Consider the following 17,345-nt stretch of genomic DNA (forward strand, 5'->3'; position numbering starts at 1 on the left):
ATATTTTTAAGCTTTTACTTAAATCCCAGTTAACATGCAGCGTAGTATTAGTTTCAAGCGTACAATATAGTGCTTCGACACCTCCATACATCGCCTGGTGCTCATCCCAAGTGCCCCCCTTAAGCCCCATCACCTATCTCACCCATCCCCACCTCCCCTCTGGTGACCAGCAGCGTGCTGTCTACAATTAAGAGGCTGTTTCTTTCTTTGCCTCTCTTCTTTTCCCCTGTGCTGGTTTTGTTGCTTAAATTCCATACCTATAAGTGAGATACGGTATTTGTCTTTCTCTGACTTATTTCACTGAGCATAATACTCTCTAGATCCAACCATGTTGTTGCAAATGGCAAGATTTCACTCTTTTTTAAGGCTGAATAATATTCCATTACACACACACACACACACACACACACACACACACACACCACATTTTTATTCATTCATCGATGGACATTTGGGCTGCTTTCCTAGCCTGGCTATTGTAAATAATGCTGCTATAGACGTCGGGATGCATGTACCCCTTTGAATCAGTATTTTTGTATCCTTTGGGTAAATACCCAGTAATACAATTGCTGGATCACAGGGTAGTTCTATTTTTAACTTTTTCAGGGAACCCCATACTGTTTTCCAGAGTGGCTACACCAGTTTGCATTTCCACCAACAGTGCACAACGCAAGGCTTCCCTTTTCCCCACGCCCTTGACAATACTTGTCTCTTGTGCTGTTGATTTTCGCCATTCTGACAGGTGTAAGGTGGTAGCTCACTGCGGTTTTGGATTCCATCTCCCTGATGATGAGTGACACTGAGCATCTATCCATGCGTCTGTTGGCCACCTGGATGTCTTCTTTGGAGAAACACCTGTTCGTGTCTTCTGCCCATTTTTTAATTGGATTGTTTTTTGGGTGGTAAGTTCTACTAGTTCTTTTTATATTTTGGATACTAACCCTTTATCAGACAGGTCATTTGCAAATATCTTCTCCCATTCAGCAGGTTGCCTTTCAGTTTTGTTGGTTTCCTTTGCTGTGCAGAAGATTTTCATCTTGACAAAGTCCCAATAGTTTACTTTTGCTTTTGTTTCCCTTGCCTCTGGTGAGATATCTAGAAAGTAGTTGCTACCACTGATGTCAAAGACCTCACTGACTGCATTCTCCTCTGGGATTTTGATGGTTTCCTGTCTCACATTTAGGTCTTTCATCCATTTTTAATTTATTTTGTGTCTGGTGTAAGAAAGTGGCCCAGTTTCATTCTTTTGCATGTCGCTGTCTAGTTTTCCCAACACCATTTACTGAAGAGACTGTCTTTTTTTTCCATTGGATATTCTTTCCTGCTCTGTCAAAGATTAATTGACCGTATAGTTGTGGGTTCATTTCTGTTCCATTGATGTACGTGTCTATGTTTGTGCCAGTACCACATTGCGTCGATAACTACAGCTTTGTAATATAACTTGAAATCTGGAAATGCGATGCCTCCAGCTTTGCTTTCCTTCTCCGAGGTCACTGTGGCTAGTCAGGGTCTTTTGCGGTTCCATACACATTTTAGGATTGTTTGGTTGTTTCTTTTTTCCAGTAAGTACAGTAATTAAATACATAATCTGCTTGTTTTAGATTCTGCGCCCCCCTATCAAGTTAGAACCTGCAAATCAGCGTATGTAACCCTAACCAAATGTCTACAGATTAATTTTTACCTACTGTGTAGCATTAAAGGCCCAGAAAAGATAGAAAGAACGATACAATACCCACCTCCCTGGTTAAGAAAAAAAAATCTTATCACCACAGTCAAATCCCCTTTGTGAAGTCTGTCTAAATGCATACCTTACCTCCATTTGTCCCATGACACAGCCACGCACTTTTAGACATTTTCACAGCACACGTGCAGAGCCCGACAATCCCATCTTCCGTGTCTGTATCGGTGGCAGCATACCGTGCCGTAATATTCCACACCACAGTGAGATGTTTGTCCGCATTGACTTGAATAGTATTTTCACGTGAATTAATCACACTCTACCTATTCTGTAGCTGACAAAGGTTTAGATCATTCCTAGTACGTGCTATTACAAATGCAGATGCCATGACATTTCTGCACTAGTGTCCTAGTGTTTACAGCTAAAACTTTTTCTGGAGTATGTGCGCAAAAGGGGATTACCTGTTCCAGGCATAAGCATATTAACCTCAACAGATGCTGCCCACCTGCCTTCGTCTCCCTCCCACCAGCAGCGGACAGGTGTAAGCATTCTCAGGCCTCGCATCTCTCCACAGCTCTTAACTGTCAGACACTGATTTTTTCCAATGAGATAGAATGAAGTTATCTCATAATGGTAATAATTTGCATTATGATTGAAGCCAAGAATCTTTTTCCATATTTATGAAGCTTGCCAGTGTTTCCTTTGTGAACTGCCTGATGATCTCTTTTGCCCATATGTGTATTACATTATTTGCTTTTTCTTAATGAAAATGCCAAATATAGGTTTTTTTTGTTTTTTTAAAAAGTGTACATAGAATGATCAAACTGGGTAGGCTGAAACCCTTAAAATGCCTTTAAGAAAAATCAAGGTTATATTCAAACTACCACCTACCAATTGAAAACTTAGCATTTAACTAATTCACTGAGTGTTACACATTTTGTGGCTGCAAGCTCTACCGCCTGAAAAATAAAATATAGTAGCTCCCAGGCCCCAAATGTTAGAAACATTTTAGAAGCTTTGTTGACCTTTGTTAATATCTGGAAATGCTGCCAACTCTAAGGAATTTGAACATAACCTAAGATTTTGTCCTCCAATGTATGTCCCTCTTCAAAATATTTAACCATTAACCACCATCCTAGAAATACGCTGTAATGTCCATAATAATAACTTCCTAGGGCACCTGGGTGACTCAGTCGGTTGAGCGTCTTGACTTCGGCTCGGGTCATGATCTCTCGATTTGTGGGTTCGAGCCCCACGTCGGGCTCTGTGCTGACGGCTCAGAGCCTGGACACTGCTTCGGATTCTGTGTCTCCCTCTCTGTCCCTCCCCTGCTCATGTTCTGTCTCTGTCTCAAAAATAAAAATAAACACTAAACAAAATAATAACAATAGCTTTCCTACTACTTAGGATTAATAAAGTTTAGTAACAATTAAGAAAACGCAATCACGTTTGAAGATTTCTTTTCAACTGGAATTAAGCCGTTCCTTATGTGAAGGTTTCAGCTCACCCAAATGCTGGTTACACTCTGTACGACTTTAACAACAAACAGGTATAACCAGACCCTAGAGAGTGAATGTCTGCCTCCTTTGCTCATTTAGCATCATTTACTGAGTACCTTCTGTGTATCAGGCCTTGGGAATACAGAGCTGAAGCACGGTCTGTGGCACCCAGAAGTTTCCAGCAAAGGGAGGAGAGATGAGCAATGCATCCACTGAGTGTACTGTGGTGCCTGCAGAGTTCCCTCTCCAAGCTGAGAGTCCTAAGTGTAGTCCTAAAACACGGCCACTATGACATTTGGGGGAAATGCTTCTAGAACCATCTTTATAAAGTACAGTCTGGGTTCTCACCTTCCAAGTTCTCTCCTCTTTGGAAACTGGGATTCCAAGGGAAAAATCAGCCCAATGGTCCTTAGGATGGGGAATCATCACTCAAGGAGGCTCAGCTCTGCAAATGTAGCTATGACCACGCAAGACTGCATCCGTTCCAAAACATAATAATGCTAGTGTGGCCATAAAGTATGAACTGGTTTTCTGCAGAAATCACAAGCTGGTTCTGCACCAGAGGAAATCTCTGCACCTGGGAGACTGCAGGTACAAGACTTCTCACTGACTAAACCCTGCCGATGACATCCGGGAAGCCGTCAAGTGGACCAACAAACAACTTCAAGTAGCGGGGCCAAGTACATCCCCTACTGCAAAGGTGCTTCTGTAATCGTCCCTCCATGTGCCTGGGCGAAAAACGCCTTTGCGGAGCTTCTGTGCTCTCCAGCCTTCCCTGACCGTAAACACCGTATGTTCCCCGGGCCCTGAACCGTGGAACATGCTGTGCCGATGACCTATGGCTGGTCCCGAGTAACCACACCCCCTTCCTGGAGATTGCAGATGAACCCCAAACCTGGGGATGGGTTCCGCTGAGAACCAGTGGTCTTTGTTCGGGAATGCGGAGAAGTCCCCCCACCCCTGCAACCTCCAATAGCTTGCCCTGCCTGAGGTCCCCTTTCGCCAGCTGGGGAGCCACCGTGAACCCGGGGCCTCCAGCAAACCCGTTCAGTGGCCCTAAGTAGCAGCTACGACAAGATGCTAAAAGGCCTCACATGGTCTGTTTGATAGGATTGGTAAAACCACGATGCAAGGCAATGACAATCAGTTACTGAGAAAGTTAAGTACAAAAGAAATAGAAGGTACTTAGAAAGGCCCAAGTTACTCTGATTCCTGGAATCCAGACCCCCCACGTGAAACAAAGATTTTGTCGGTCCAGCTCTCGAGTGTCAAGAACGACAACGCCCCGTGTCACGCTACAAGCGGTGGGGAGGGACAAGACCCAACCAGGAGAGGCTCAGCGTCCACCACAGCAGGCTGAGTGCCAGCGCGGTGCACGTTGGCCTGTGCGGCCCCAAGGTCCGGGTACAAGCCGGACACGGCAGGGTGCGCCAGGTGCCGCGCGCCTGCCCGCGTGACCTGAAGCTGGAGGTGGAGGACGAGAGCTGGTGCCGGTGGCGACGGGGGCTGCTGACCCGGCCCGCACGGACTGCCAGGTGATAACGGAAGTGCCGGAGAAGAGGTGGACGGGAGCCCCTGCGGCTTGCCGGCCGCTGGTAGCGCTGACCTCCCCCGCCCTGGCTGACGGAGCCTGGTGGAGGGCCGGCCTGGGCTGAGAGGCTGAGAGGCTGCCGTGTGAGGACATGACAAATACCCACAGGGAAGGCGGTCCTGGCTGGGGCAGCAGGAAGGCGATCCCCTCGGAGGCCCAGATGCCAAGGCTCACGAGATACACCACTATAGCAAACGGCAGTCCGGCCATCCTGCCGGAACAGAACAAAGCACCTCGGGAGGCCCAGCAGCCGCCGGTGCGTCTGGCTACCAGATATAGGAAGTTTCCAGATTTGGAGTTAAAAAAGGGTCTTCCCCCAAAACAGGCAGATAAGCCAGGACAAGTGAGAAATTACACAAGCTGAGAGGACAGGACGCTGAAAGAACTCACCAAGGCCAAGTCACAAGAATGTCTCACTTGTCACCCTGTGGGTGTGTGCCACCCAAGAGACCTACTGGGTCCCACAGTAGGATCAAGTCTATTACAAGGCCAGTGGCCCACGGGGCCCACAGGGACTTCAAGAGGAAGCAAAAGGAACGAGGCACCATGAGACACCACCCTTCGTGTTATGTCAGGTAAACCCAAGGCCACCCAAACTCCAGCAGAGCTGACAAATGGGCCTGGATGAAGGTTGTCACAGCACAAATGGGAGCAAAAAGGCTGATAAGGGCCAGCAGAGAGGGAGGATTTGAAAATGCCGAAGCAAGAGATGACGACCAACTGAGCAAAATCGCAGAGGGCAGCTGATCAAAACCAGAGGCAGAAGGACCAGTCACCCAAAATCCCAGAAGGCCACAGGTTCCTCTGACACACAGAGAAGAAAGAGAGTGGGTGGGCATAAATGAGGCAGCCGCCATAAGTAAGGTCACGCCCACCCCCCAATGCTCCCTGGGTAGCAGGAAGGAAAGCCACTTGCTGGGAACACATCTGCAAGGGACCGAGGAACGGTGAAGTGGTCAAGGTCACAAAGAGTCTGAAGTCTGACCTGGCCACTCTGAAGACCAAAGCGGAGACTGGGGAGGACACTGACAGGGGCCCGGCAGGGGCTTCAGACCAGGAAAGGGTGAGATGGCATGGCTGCACTGGGAACCTTCTGGTCAAGCATCACTGAGCAGCCCTGGCGTAGGAAAGGAGAAGGCCCATGGCCGGTCCAAGGCTGGAGCATCAGGAAAAGGGGGGGTAGGGGGGGCCTGTGACTGCCAACAGGCAAGTAGAAACCTGGTGTGTTCCACAACGGGATCCCGGTGAGTGCGACAGAAGGCAAGCTGGCCAGGGAGGGTGACAGTCAGAAGGAACAGGAGCTTAAGGGGCAATGAGGAGGGAACAGGAACAGAGAGGATATGTACCTGAGCGCCGCAGTGGGCTCTGCCATGTCAGAGGCTGAAATGCGTGGCGGCAAGACTGGGTTATTCACGGTAGAGAGCAGCAGCATCTCTGGAACTGAGAAAGGCAAGCAGCCTTGACATCAGAGCATTGAAAGCATCACCGCAAACACGATTGAGACATTCAAGACCGAAGGGAAGGGAAGGGCAGGCAGGGGGGTGGGGGGAGGGCAGGGGAGGAAAAAGCTGAGAAACACTCATGAAGTTCGCAGTCCAGAGGCCCAGGCTCACTGGAAGACTGAGCCCGTGTCACGGGACTGCAGAATGTGTCCTCCCTGTGACATCTCACCACCATGTTACTAAAAGGCTGTTTACAGCACTTCCTTCTACCCAGGTCACCTGGCTGGTTATCGAGAAAAAAAGTCATAAGGCAAAAGGCAAAAAAAAAAAAAAAAAAAAAAAAAAAAAAAAAAAAAAAAAAAAAACCCATTCGCAAAGCAAGCAACACAGCCAGACACGGCCGAGATGCCTGAGTCGTCAGACCAGGAATTCAGAACAACCATGACGAATACGCTAAGGGCTCTGATGGATAAAGCAGACCGCACGCAAGAGCAGACGGGCAAACGTAAGCAGAGAGATGGAAATCCTGAGGAAGAACCAGAAAGAAATTCTAGACACAAAACCACTGTGGCAGAAATAGAGGATGCCTTTCATGGGCTTCCTAGTGGGCTGGACATGGCTGGCAAAAGCATCTCTGAGCTGGACGACGCAGCCACAGAAAGCTGCAGAACTGAAAAGCAAAGGGAACAAAGACAAAACCCAAACAGAACACCCAAGGACTGTGGGACGATAAGGGACGTGTAACCTCCGGGCGGCGGAAATCCGGGAGGAGAAGAGAGAGAGAAAGCTGCAGAAACATGCTTGAAACAACGATGGCTGAGAATTCCCTACCCTGACATCAGACACCAGACCCCAGATCTGGGAGGCTCCGAGGACACCAAGCAGGGTAAGTGCAAAAATCAAGTGCCCCTGGGCACAGCACTGCCAAACTGCAGAGAATCAAGGAGGAAGAAAAAGTCCTGAAAGGAGCCAGAGAAAAGAACACCTCACCTACAGGACCAGAGACGAGATCCCATCAGCTTCTCTACAGAAGCCACGCAAGCACAGAGAGAGGACAGTGAAATTTTTAAAGGGTTGAGAAGGGAAAAAACAAAACAAAACAACAAGAAAAAAACCCCCAGAATTCTGCATCCAGTGAAAGTATCCTTAGAAAATGAAACAGAAACAAAGACTTTCTTAGACGAACAAAAATTATAATTTGTTGCCAGTAGACCTGCCTTGCAAGAAACGTTAAAATCTCCTTAAAGGAACATAAGTCACTGAAGGAAAAGTTACAAGTTGTATTTCTCTTTTCCTTACTTGATCTAACAGCAGTTCGTTCATAGTAACAGCAAGGAGGGTAGTCGCGGTGACTGAGGAGTATGTATGTGAAATGAACGACGGCACTGTGCGAGGCACGGGAGGGAGGAGCGGGATGGTGGTGTTACCATAAGGGGCCCCTGTACCTGGCGGCAGGCAGCGTTATCCGAAAGGGGATCAGGATTAGCTGTAAATGTACGGCAAGCTGCAGGGCAACCACCGAAAAAGGTAAAAGAGAAGTAACCTGAGATGCTAAGAAAGGAGAGGAAATGGAACCATATCACCTGCTCAGTTAAAACCATGAAAGGCAGAAAGAGAGTGCAGGACAAAAACAGGACAAAGACCAAGGGCGACAGAGAAACAAGGATGGCAGGCAGTAACCCAACTCCACCAGTTACCTCTGTGAATGTCCAGGGTCCAAGTGCACCAACAGAAAGACAGAGATCGTCAGGGGATCAAAAGACACAGCTCGACCATCGGCAGTCTACAAGAAATCTACTTTAAATATAAAAATAAATATAGATTAAAAATAAATGGATGGAGGAAAATATACCATGTTAACACTAATCAAAAGAAAGCAGGAGCAGCTCAATTAATTTCAGAAAAAGCAGACTTCAAAGCAACGAAAATTATCAGTGATAAAAAAGGGTATTGCACAGGGGCACCTGGGTGGCTCAGTCAATTGAGCGTCCAACTCTGGATTTCAGCTCAAGCCATGATCTCGAAGTTCGTAAGATTGAGCCCCGCATCAGGTTCTGCACTGACAGTGTGGAGCCTGTTTGAGATTCTCGTTCTCCCTCTCTCTCTCTGCCCCTCCCCTGCTTATGCCCTGTCTCTCAAAACTAAATAAATAAACTTAAAAAAAAGAAGGGTATTACATAACAATAAAGGGGTCAATTCTCCAAAGAGACATAACAATTGTTAACATATATGCACCTAACAACAGAGTGTCAAACTAAGTGAGGCAAAAGATGATAGAACTACAAAGAGAAATAGATGAATCCACCTTACAGCTGGAGACTTTGACATCACTGCAACCACAATGGAATGCAACTAGAAATTAGTAACAGAAAAATAACTGGAAAATCCCTAAATACTTGGAGATTAAAGAACACACTTCTAAATAACACAAATTAAAGAAGTCTCAAGAAAAATTTAAAAATATTTTGGGGCACCTGGGTGGCTCAGTCGGCTAAGCGTCTGACTTCAGCTAGACTTCATGATTTCATGCTCTGTGGGTTTGAGCCCTGCCTCGGGCTCAGTGCTGACTGCTCAGAGCGTGGAGCCTGCTTCAGATTCTGTGTATCTCTATCTCTCTGCCCCTCCCCTGCTCATGCTTTCTCTCTGTCTCTCTCTCTCAAAAATAAACATTAAAGGGGCATCTGGGTGGCTCAGTCAGTTAAGCGTCCGACTTCGGCTCAGGTCATGATCTCACAGTTTGAGGGTTTGGGCCCGCGTTGGGCTCTGTGCTGACAGCTCAGAGCCTGGAGCCTGCTTCCGATTCTGTGTCTCCCTCTCTCTCTGCCCCTCTCCCCCCATGCTCTCGCTCTCTCTCTCTGTTTCAAAAAACAAAAAATAAAGATTAAAAAAGAAAAAGATTATCAATGAAACTTAATATAGGAAACCAGCAGAGAAAAATCAATAAAACCAAAACTGTTTCTTTGAAAAGAACAATAAAATTGACAGAGAATACATATTACTAATATCAGAAATAAAAAGAGACATTACTACAGATCCCATGGAAATTGAAAGGATAATAACCTAATACTATGAACAACTCCATGCCCACAAATTTGATAACCTAGATAATATGAATCAATTCCTTACAAGACACAATCTGCCAAAACTCATACAAGAAGAAACAGATGATCTGTATAGGCCCTTATCTATTAAGAAATTGAGAAAATAATAACTTTCCAAAACAGAAAGCACCAGGCCCAGATGGGTTCACTGGTCCATTCTACCAAATGTTTAAGGAAGAAATTATACCAATTCTCTACAATCTCTTTCAGAGGAGAGAAGCAGAGAGAATATTTCCTAACTCATTCTTTGAGAACAGCATTACCCAAACACCAAAACCAGACAAAGACATTGTAAGAAAACTACAGACCAATACCTCTCATGAACATAGATGGAAAAACCCTCAAATTATAATTTGCTAATAAAAATATTAGCAAACTGAAATAAAAAAAGTATAAATAGAATTTACACCACGACCAAGTGAGATTTAACCTAGGTATCCAAGGCTGGTTCAATATTCAAAAATCAATTACTATAATCCATCATATCAACAGACTAAAAAAAAAAAAAAAAATCACAAAATCATACCAATAGATGCAGAACAAGCATTTGACAAAATCCAACATTCATCCATGAAAAAAGTCTCTCGGTAAACTAGGAATAGTTTATTTGACAAACTTGATAAACAGTATTTACAAAAAACCTATAGCTAACATACTTAATGGTAAGAAACTCAAATGTTTTCCACTAAGATCAGGTACAAGGTCAGGATGTCCCCTCTCACCACTCTTTTTCAACATCATGCTGCAAGTCCCTATTAATGCAGGAAGTTAAGAAAATATGGTAAAAGATATACAGATTGGGAAGAAAGAAATAAAACTGTCTTTGTTCCCAGGTAACATAATCATCTATGTAGAAAATCTGGAAGAATCAACCAAAAAAGCCTCCCAGAACTAATAAGATTATAGCAAGGTTTTGGATACCAGGTTGACATACAAAAGTCAGCTGCTTTCCTATATGCCAACAATGTACAAGTAGAATTTGAAATAAAAAATGCAATATCATTCACATTTAGCACCCCCTACAAATTAAATACTCAGGTATATATCTAACAAGATATATACGAGATATATATGTAGAAAATGACAAAACTCTGATGAATTAAATCAAAGAACTAAATAAATGGAGGAAAGAAAGAAAAGAGAGAGAAGGAGAAGAAGGAAGGAAGGAAGGAAGGAAGGAAGACATACAGACAGAGATATTCCATGTTCATGGATAGGAAGATTCAATGTGAAGATGTCAGTTCTTCCCAACTTGATCTTTAGATTCACCACAATCCCAATCAAAATTCCAGCAGGTTGTTTTGTGGGTATCACTAAACTGACTCTAAGTTTACATAGAGTGGCAAAAGACCCAGAATAGCCTACATAATACTGAATAACAACAAAGTTGTAGGACTAACATCACCTGACTTCAGGACTCACTACAAAGCTACAGTGATCAAGATGATGTGATACTGGAAAAAGAACAGACAAGTAGATCAATGGAACAGAATAAAGAGCTCAGTAATAGATCCACACAAACATAGTTAACTGATCTTCAACAAAGGAGCAAAGGCAACACAATGGAGCAAAGACAGTCTCCTCAACAAGTGGTACTAGAACAAGTGGACATCCACACGCAAAAAAATAAATCTAGACATGGACATTACACCCTTCCCAAAAATTACCTCAAAGTGAATCACAGGCCTAATTGTAAAATAAAATACTATACGGCTCCCAGGGTGTAACACAGGAGAACACCTATGACCCATACATGGTGATGCCTCATGTAGACACAACACCAGAGGTCCAGTAAAACAAATACTTGATGAGCTAGACTGCATTAAAATTAAGAGCTTCTGCTCTGTGAAAGACCATGTCAAGAGATGAAGAAGACAAGCCACAGACTGAGAGAAAATACTTGCAAATGACATAGCTGATATAAGAATATTATCCAAAATATACAAAGAACTCTCAAAAAACTCAAAGCCATGAAAAGATATGAAAGAACCTTAAAAGATTATTACTAAGTAAAAGAAGCCAGTCTGAGAAGGCTTTCAACTGTATGACACTGTGGAAAAGGCAAAACCATGGAGACAATACATAGATCAAGAACTGTCAGGGGCTGGGGCAGGTAAGAAACGAACAGGTAGAACACAGAAGATTTCTAGGGCAGTGAAAATACTCTGTATACTGTTAATGAACATATGCCATAATACATTAGCCCCAATCCACGGAATGTGCAACACTAAGAGTAAACTTAGGTAAATTATGGTCTTTGGGTGACTATGTTGTGTCAGTGCAGGTTCACTGCTGGCAAAAAAAAAAAAACAAAACAAAAACAAAAACAAAAAAAAAACATTCTCGTGAATGATACTGATAGTGGAAAAGGCTATGTATGTGTTGGGACACAGTATATGGAAAATCTCCGTATTTTCCAGTAAATTTTGCTGTGAAACTAAAACTGCTCTAAAAGATTCAAATCTTTTAAAAAAAAATCCCCTTCTCTGGGTCTAAGGCACCCAAGCTGCTGAAAATGAGTAGCCTTTAGCCACAGAAGCAGAAAGGAAAGCAAACTTTCCAGGATAGAGGCAAGTTACAGTCAAGACAAGGAGAGGCCAAAAAGAAAAGTTTACTTACAGTACAAAAAAGGTCCTGGTTCCAGAGGACTCAAGGTCACGAGTTAGCAGTGAAGAAAAGCATGAACAAATGGCACACAAATCAGAAGACAGCCAAAAATGATAACGTGAGGAGACCCACAAGAGGCTGGTGCAGGCTGAGATCCCAAGCAGGTCTGAGGCGAACAGTCTATCCACTTTTGCTCCAGGCTTTGCTCTCTGTCAGGTGAAAAACTGCCAAGCAGTCAAGCAAACGTCTCTGAACGCAAGTCTGCCCATCTCCCAGTGCAGGACAGGGGCTGCCTAACATGCAAAGGCCCAGAGCTTCACGTACTGGAACCAGAGAGACTAGAAGACACACAGACCCTGTACAAAGCCTTGCCTCGGAAGTGCAGGAGGGGGCTAACTGGCCCCCAAACACTGACCTTGTACGGACCACAGAGGCATGAGAGACAACGGTGTAGTATCCAGAACACAAAAAAACAGCAAGTCATTATGAAAAATACAACCCAACAGAAAACAGGCAAGAGACATGAACAGTAATTCACAGGAGAAACAATGTTACGAAAAAGTGAAAAGAGTTTCAACCTTACCAGTAATATACACCTAAAGACAGGCAGACGGATGTAGATAATACAAATATCCTTTATTAGAAAATAATAAACAGTGAAGTGCTGAGGAAGGTGTGGGAGACACAGAACTCTGATGCCCTGTGGGTAGAAGTGTGTACTTTGGTGACCCATCTGGCAGCGTCTTATCAAACTAAAAGTGTGCACGTCTTACTTCTCAAACGTTGCATTTTTGGGAAAACTCCTAGAGAAAGAAAGCCTCACACAGGTTAGCAAGGAGATATTTGCCAAAGATGTTCACTACACTATTACATTTGCAGAGTAAAACCTGAAAATAACCTAATGTCCATCAATCTGGGATAAGATAATCCAAATGTTACATCTTTTTGGTGCAAGATGTTTCAAAGGAATTAACTACGGGCACAGACAACTCGCAAAAATATACACAGAACTATACAAGTTACATGTTATGTTGTATTATATGTATCACTCGCGGACATGTATTTGTTAGTATAAAATACTGGAGCAGAGTCAAGAATCTGGTTCCAGATAAGATGGGGGTAAACGTGCCCCACCCTCTTGGTTCCACTGAACGCAGCTATGAATTCTGAACAGAATACACGGAGCAGCGATGTGAAGCCCCTGGAAAGGAAACAGCAGCAGACAGACCGGGCACAAGTCCAGAGTTAGAAGAACCACCAAACACGCAGCGAGTTCACCACTCAGCCCCCAAGCCCAGGCGTGGCAGTGACTCGCGTAAGAACGCGCACCGGAAGACCTCTTGTCGGGCTCGAGCAGTAGGAAGGGGCTCTGCCGGCAGCGGGGCCCCCAAATAACTCCCACTGTGTGGGCAGGAAATCTTCCTCACCGCCGGAAGGAACTGTGACCCTCTGAACCCCTGCTGCCGGGCACAGCTGCAGAAGCACAGGACGCAGCAGGGCACGCGGAATGCCGGCACTCCAGGCGAAGGGCTGGAAGGGGAGCCCTGGGTAACCAACAAGTACCAAGCACACCGTGGAGAGTTCAAGAGCTCAGGCGAGTGACCCCGCAAGGTGGTTCGTAAACCCCGGCCTCACGCCAAGCTAGGCACGTGTGAATCTAATCAGAAAGAGCATACCCCAGCCTGAGAACTAAATTGCCAGCGATCACCAGGGTTTTAGGCTGACGCGGGTGGTACACGGGAGGGGCAGACCCAGCTGTCCTGCGAAGGCTTTCTGAAACTGCAAAGGGCGCTGAAAACACAATACAGAGGAGGCAGGTGAGAACCTGTCCCTTGAACCCAACCAGGCTGTCTGCTCCAACAAAAATATCAACATTTTCCACAGTTTAAAAAAGACCAAGGGTCTCAAAATATAATATTCAAATATCCACAGTACAACCCAAAATTACTCAGCACACAAAAAAATAGGAAAAATCCCAACTCACATGGGAAAAGATAACCAAGAGACACCACGCCAAGATGACAGAGACAACGAAATGTTCCAAGGAGGAAAGCCACCGCTCAGAATGAACAGTGTAGGAGGCAGAATCCTAAAATGGCCCAAGACCTCCTGCCCTGACCCCCAGGCTGAACACATAACACCCCGGTCACGTTCAGTTACACGGCAGAGAGTCTCGGCACACCTACCTGAGGTTACTAATTGGGTGCCTCTGGCTTATCAAAAGGGAGTTTATCCAGTTATGCCTAAGCTACACCCCCGAGCCCATCCACGTACAGCATTTTCTCTGGCTGGCAGCGGAAGAGGAAGTCTGAGAGCTTCCAGGTTAAGGACTCAGTGAGCCACTGGACCTTGAAGACGGGTGCCTCACAGGATCAGAAACTCCGTCAGCCCAGGAAGCTGAGACAGCCCCACAGGCCAGTCAGTGAGGAAACGAGGACCCGAGTCCTATAAGTGCAGGGAGCTGGATTCGCCAGCATCCTGAACGTGCCCCAGGTGGGCCCTCTGGAGCCTCCGGGAAAGAGCCCGGCCTGGACAACACCTCGGCTTTGGCCATGTGAGGCCCCGCTCAGAGAGCCCAGGTGAGCTCTCTCGGACTCCTGACCCGCAGGACTGTGAAGCAGGTGCTGTTTGAGCCACGAAGTTTGTTACCCAGTAGAAAACAAAGGCAGATTTTGGCACCTGGAGGTAGGACACTGCTGTAACAATCTCCTATTTAAGTTCACTTTGAGGTAATTAAGATGACCTTAAAGTGTCACATGATAGCATTTGGGACTCACCGATTGCTCTAAGGTGAGAACGAGAACACTCTTTTTGTTTATTATTTTTCTAAAATAGTACTGAACAAAGAGTGCATCCCTTAATTCTCCGGGCAATGTGTTTCTTCTATTTTTTTAGAATTATTGCCAAAGTAACTGTGTTTACTTGAAAAAGAAGCCCCATCGGCAAATTCTAACTAATAGGTAAATAAACATGAGCTTTTTAACATCATCCACCATACACTTTGAGTTTCGTGCACTGTCCTGGCTTCAAGTCTCCCAGAAGCTGCAGAAAGGTGTCCAACAGCACCCGACTTGAATTAACCAAGAATTCTCGACCACATGCTATGGCAGCAACATCTGCAACAGAAAGATAAAAAAAAAAAAAAAAAGCATCAAAATCATTGTTACTTCAGAGTCCGGGAAAGTCTGCCCAAGATGGGATGCAGAGACCAGAGAGCACACAGGGAAGCCCTGGGACCACCTGCAGAGAGAAAGAGAAAGACACCGGGTGAGCCCCCAGCTGTCCCAGCCTCCGGAGGCAAGCGGAGCCGCCTCAGCTGAGGCCCCCGCACAGCGCAGAGTGGCACCTCACCCTCCAAGCCCAAAGCAAGAGAAGCGACTGTCCTTGTTTGAAGACCGGAAGTTTCAGGTGCTTTGGTACAAGCGATGGAGAACAGGACATCGCTAAGGTACCAGTGAAGAAAAAGCTACAGAGCAGAAAACACACCTCGATGGGCAACAGCACCCAACGAAACACAGCAAATTCACTGGTAAATAAAGTCCCAGACCACGTGTCCGGTATCGTGAGAGCAAACGCCGAGCCTGTACTTCACTGACTTACCAATAACTACAGAGCAAACTACAAGGTAAATAAACGTGAGTAAATGCCTACAAATAGCTCCAGGATTAGTCCATCTGTCCGGGAACGCTCGGGAGTCAGCTCTAAGACTACACCAAAAAGGGTTGCTCTATTGTAGTTTTTGCAGAAAACTGCTAAAATGTACCCATTTTTTTCTCAGTTTATTTTCCTTTAAAATTATTTGTAGAGGGGCAGGCGGATAGGTGGCTCAGTCGGGTAAGCGTCCGACTTCGGCTCAGGTCACGATCTCACACTTTGTGAGTTCAGGCCCCGTGTCGGGCTCTGTGCTGGCAGCTCAGAGCCTGGAGCCTGCTTCAGATTGTGTCTCCCTCTCTCTGTGCCCCTCCCCAGCTCACACTCTGTCTCTCTCTCTTACTCAAGATAAATAAACGTTAACAACATTTTTTAGATATTTATAGATATTTCTGTTACCATAATAATCATATAATTTTAATAAGTAATAAAAAATAATCTTTAAATATTTATATTTTCAAGGTTTTTTTTAACATTATTTTATTTTTTAGAGACAGAGAGACAGAGCACAAGTGGGGGAGGGGCAGAGAGAGAGGGAGACACAGAATCTGAAACAGGCTCCAGGCTCTGAGCCGTCATCACAGGGCCCGACATGGGGCTCGAACTCACAAACCATGAGTCATGACCTGAGCTGAAGTCGGATGCTCAACCGACTGAACCACCCAGGCGTCCCAATATATATAAACATTTAAAAGTTTATTTATTTTGAGAGAGAGAGCAGAGGAGGGGCAGAGAGGAGAGAGAGAATCCTAAGTAGGCTCCATGCTGTCAGCACAGAGCCTGACGTGGGGCTTGAACCCATGAACCGAGAGTTTGTGACCTGAGCTAAAATCAAGTGTTGGAAGCTTAACCGACTGAGCCACCCAGGTGCCCCTCTCATTGCGGTTTTGATTTGCACTTCCCTGATGGCTAATGATGTTGAACATCCCTTCATGTGTTTATTGGCCATGTTTATTCAAGACTTTTGCCCATTTTGAATTGATTTATCTTTTATTACTATCTTTGAAGCTTTCGACCAACGTGTAAGCGAAGTAGAAGGCACGCTTTCTCTGTGAGTTCCCAGGTAAGCAACTCCAGGCAGGAAAAAACAAAGCCAAGTTGAGTTTGTAAGTTGGGCAACAGGCTGCTTTACCTGCTGGCCAACTGCCCCACCCCACACACTAAGCAGTAATTCAGGCGGTTCAGATTCACAACCCAACAGAATGACAAATCATATTCATCACAGACCTTTGGGTCCCCTGAAAACAGCAGAGAACCCAATCAAGTCGGCAAACGCCTTTGGTTTAAAAAGAGACTTTAAAACAACTTTAAAAGAGCAACGCAAGCCCCCTCCACCCCAAGGTGCGATGTTGGAAGCACGCAGTGCCGTCCTGGAAAAGGGCTGGGCTCGGTCAGGACCACCCCAGACACCACCCGAGTCTCAATATCCACCTCAAAGAAGTATCACCGATTTGGCAGGAATCATGAAGAGCATGTCTACACAGGATCTGCCTCATTAGGACTTCAGTAGATGAAGGATGATGCCATGAGGAAAATAAGACTTCCTCTCTCTTTAATAGCAGAGAATTACCCTAAGAGTAGCATAGGATACAGCAGAGAGGACAGAGCAACGTAACAGAGAAGATTGTAAAGGACAAAACAGTCATGGCAACACATCTCCTTCACTGACTTCAGAACTGTGACATTCACCAGTATATATCACTTCCCGCTGTACTGAGATATGACTTATTACGTTATTTAGTCATTTGGCTTTATCCCTTATAGTTTTATCATGTA

The 17,345-nt window shown here is 45.3% G+C and overlaps 1 protein-coding gene across 3 annotated transcripts in view; it reads right to left on the reverse strand.

Annotated features, from left to right (window-relative positions):
• HSF2BP (heat shock transcription factor 2 binding protein) overlaps positions 1-17,345 on the reverse strand; it is a 94,140-nt gene that overhangs the window by 46,856 nt on the left and 29,939 nt on the right. For all 3 annotated transcript variants that reach the window (XM_058732153.1, XM_058732152.1, XM_058732154.1), the window contains exon 7: positions 14,917-15,034. In XM_058732153.1, coding sequence (XP_058588136.1) covers positions 14,917-15,034 — 118 coding nt within the window. The remainder of the gene's footprint in view (positions 1-14,916; positions 15,035-17,345) is intronic.

The sequence above is a fragment of the Neofelis nebulosa genome, chromosome 5 (genome assembly GCF_028018385.1).
Source record: "Neofelis nebulosa isolate mNeoNeb1 chromosome 5, mNeoNeb1.pri, whole genome shotgun sequence".
Classification (NCBI taxonomy): domain Eukaryota; kingdom Metazoa; phylum Chordata; class Mammalia; order Carnivora; family Felidae; genus Neofelis; species Neofelis nebulosa.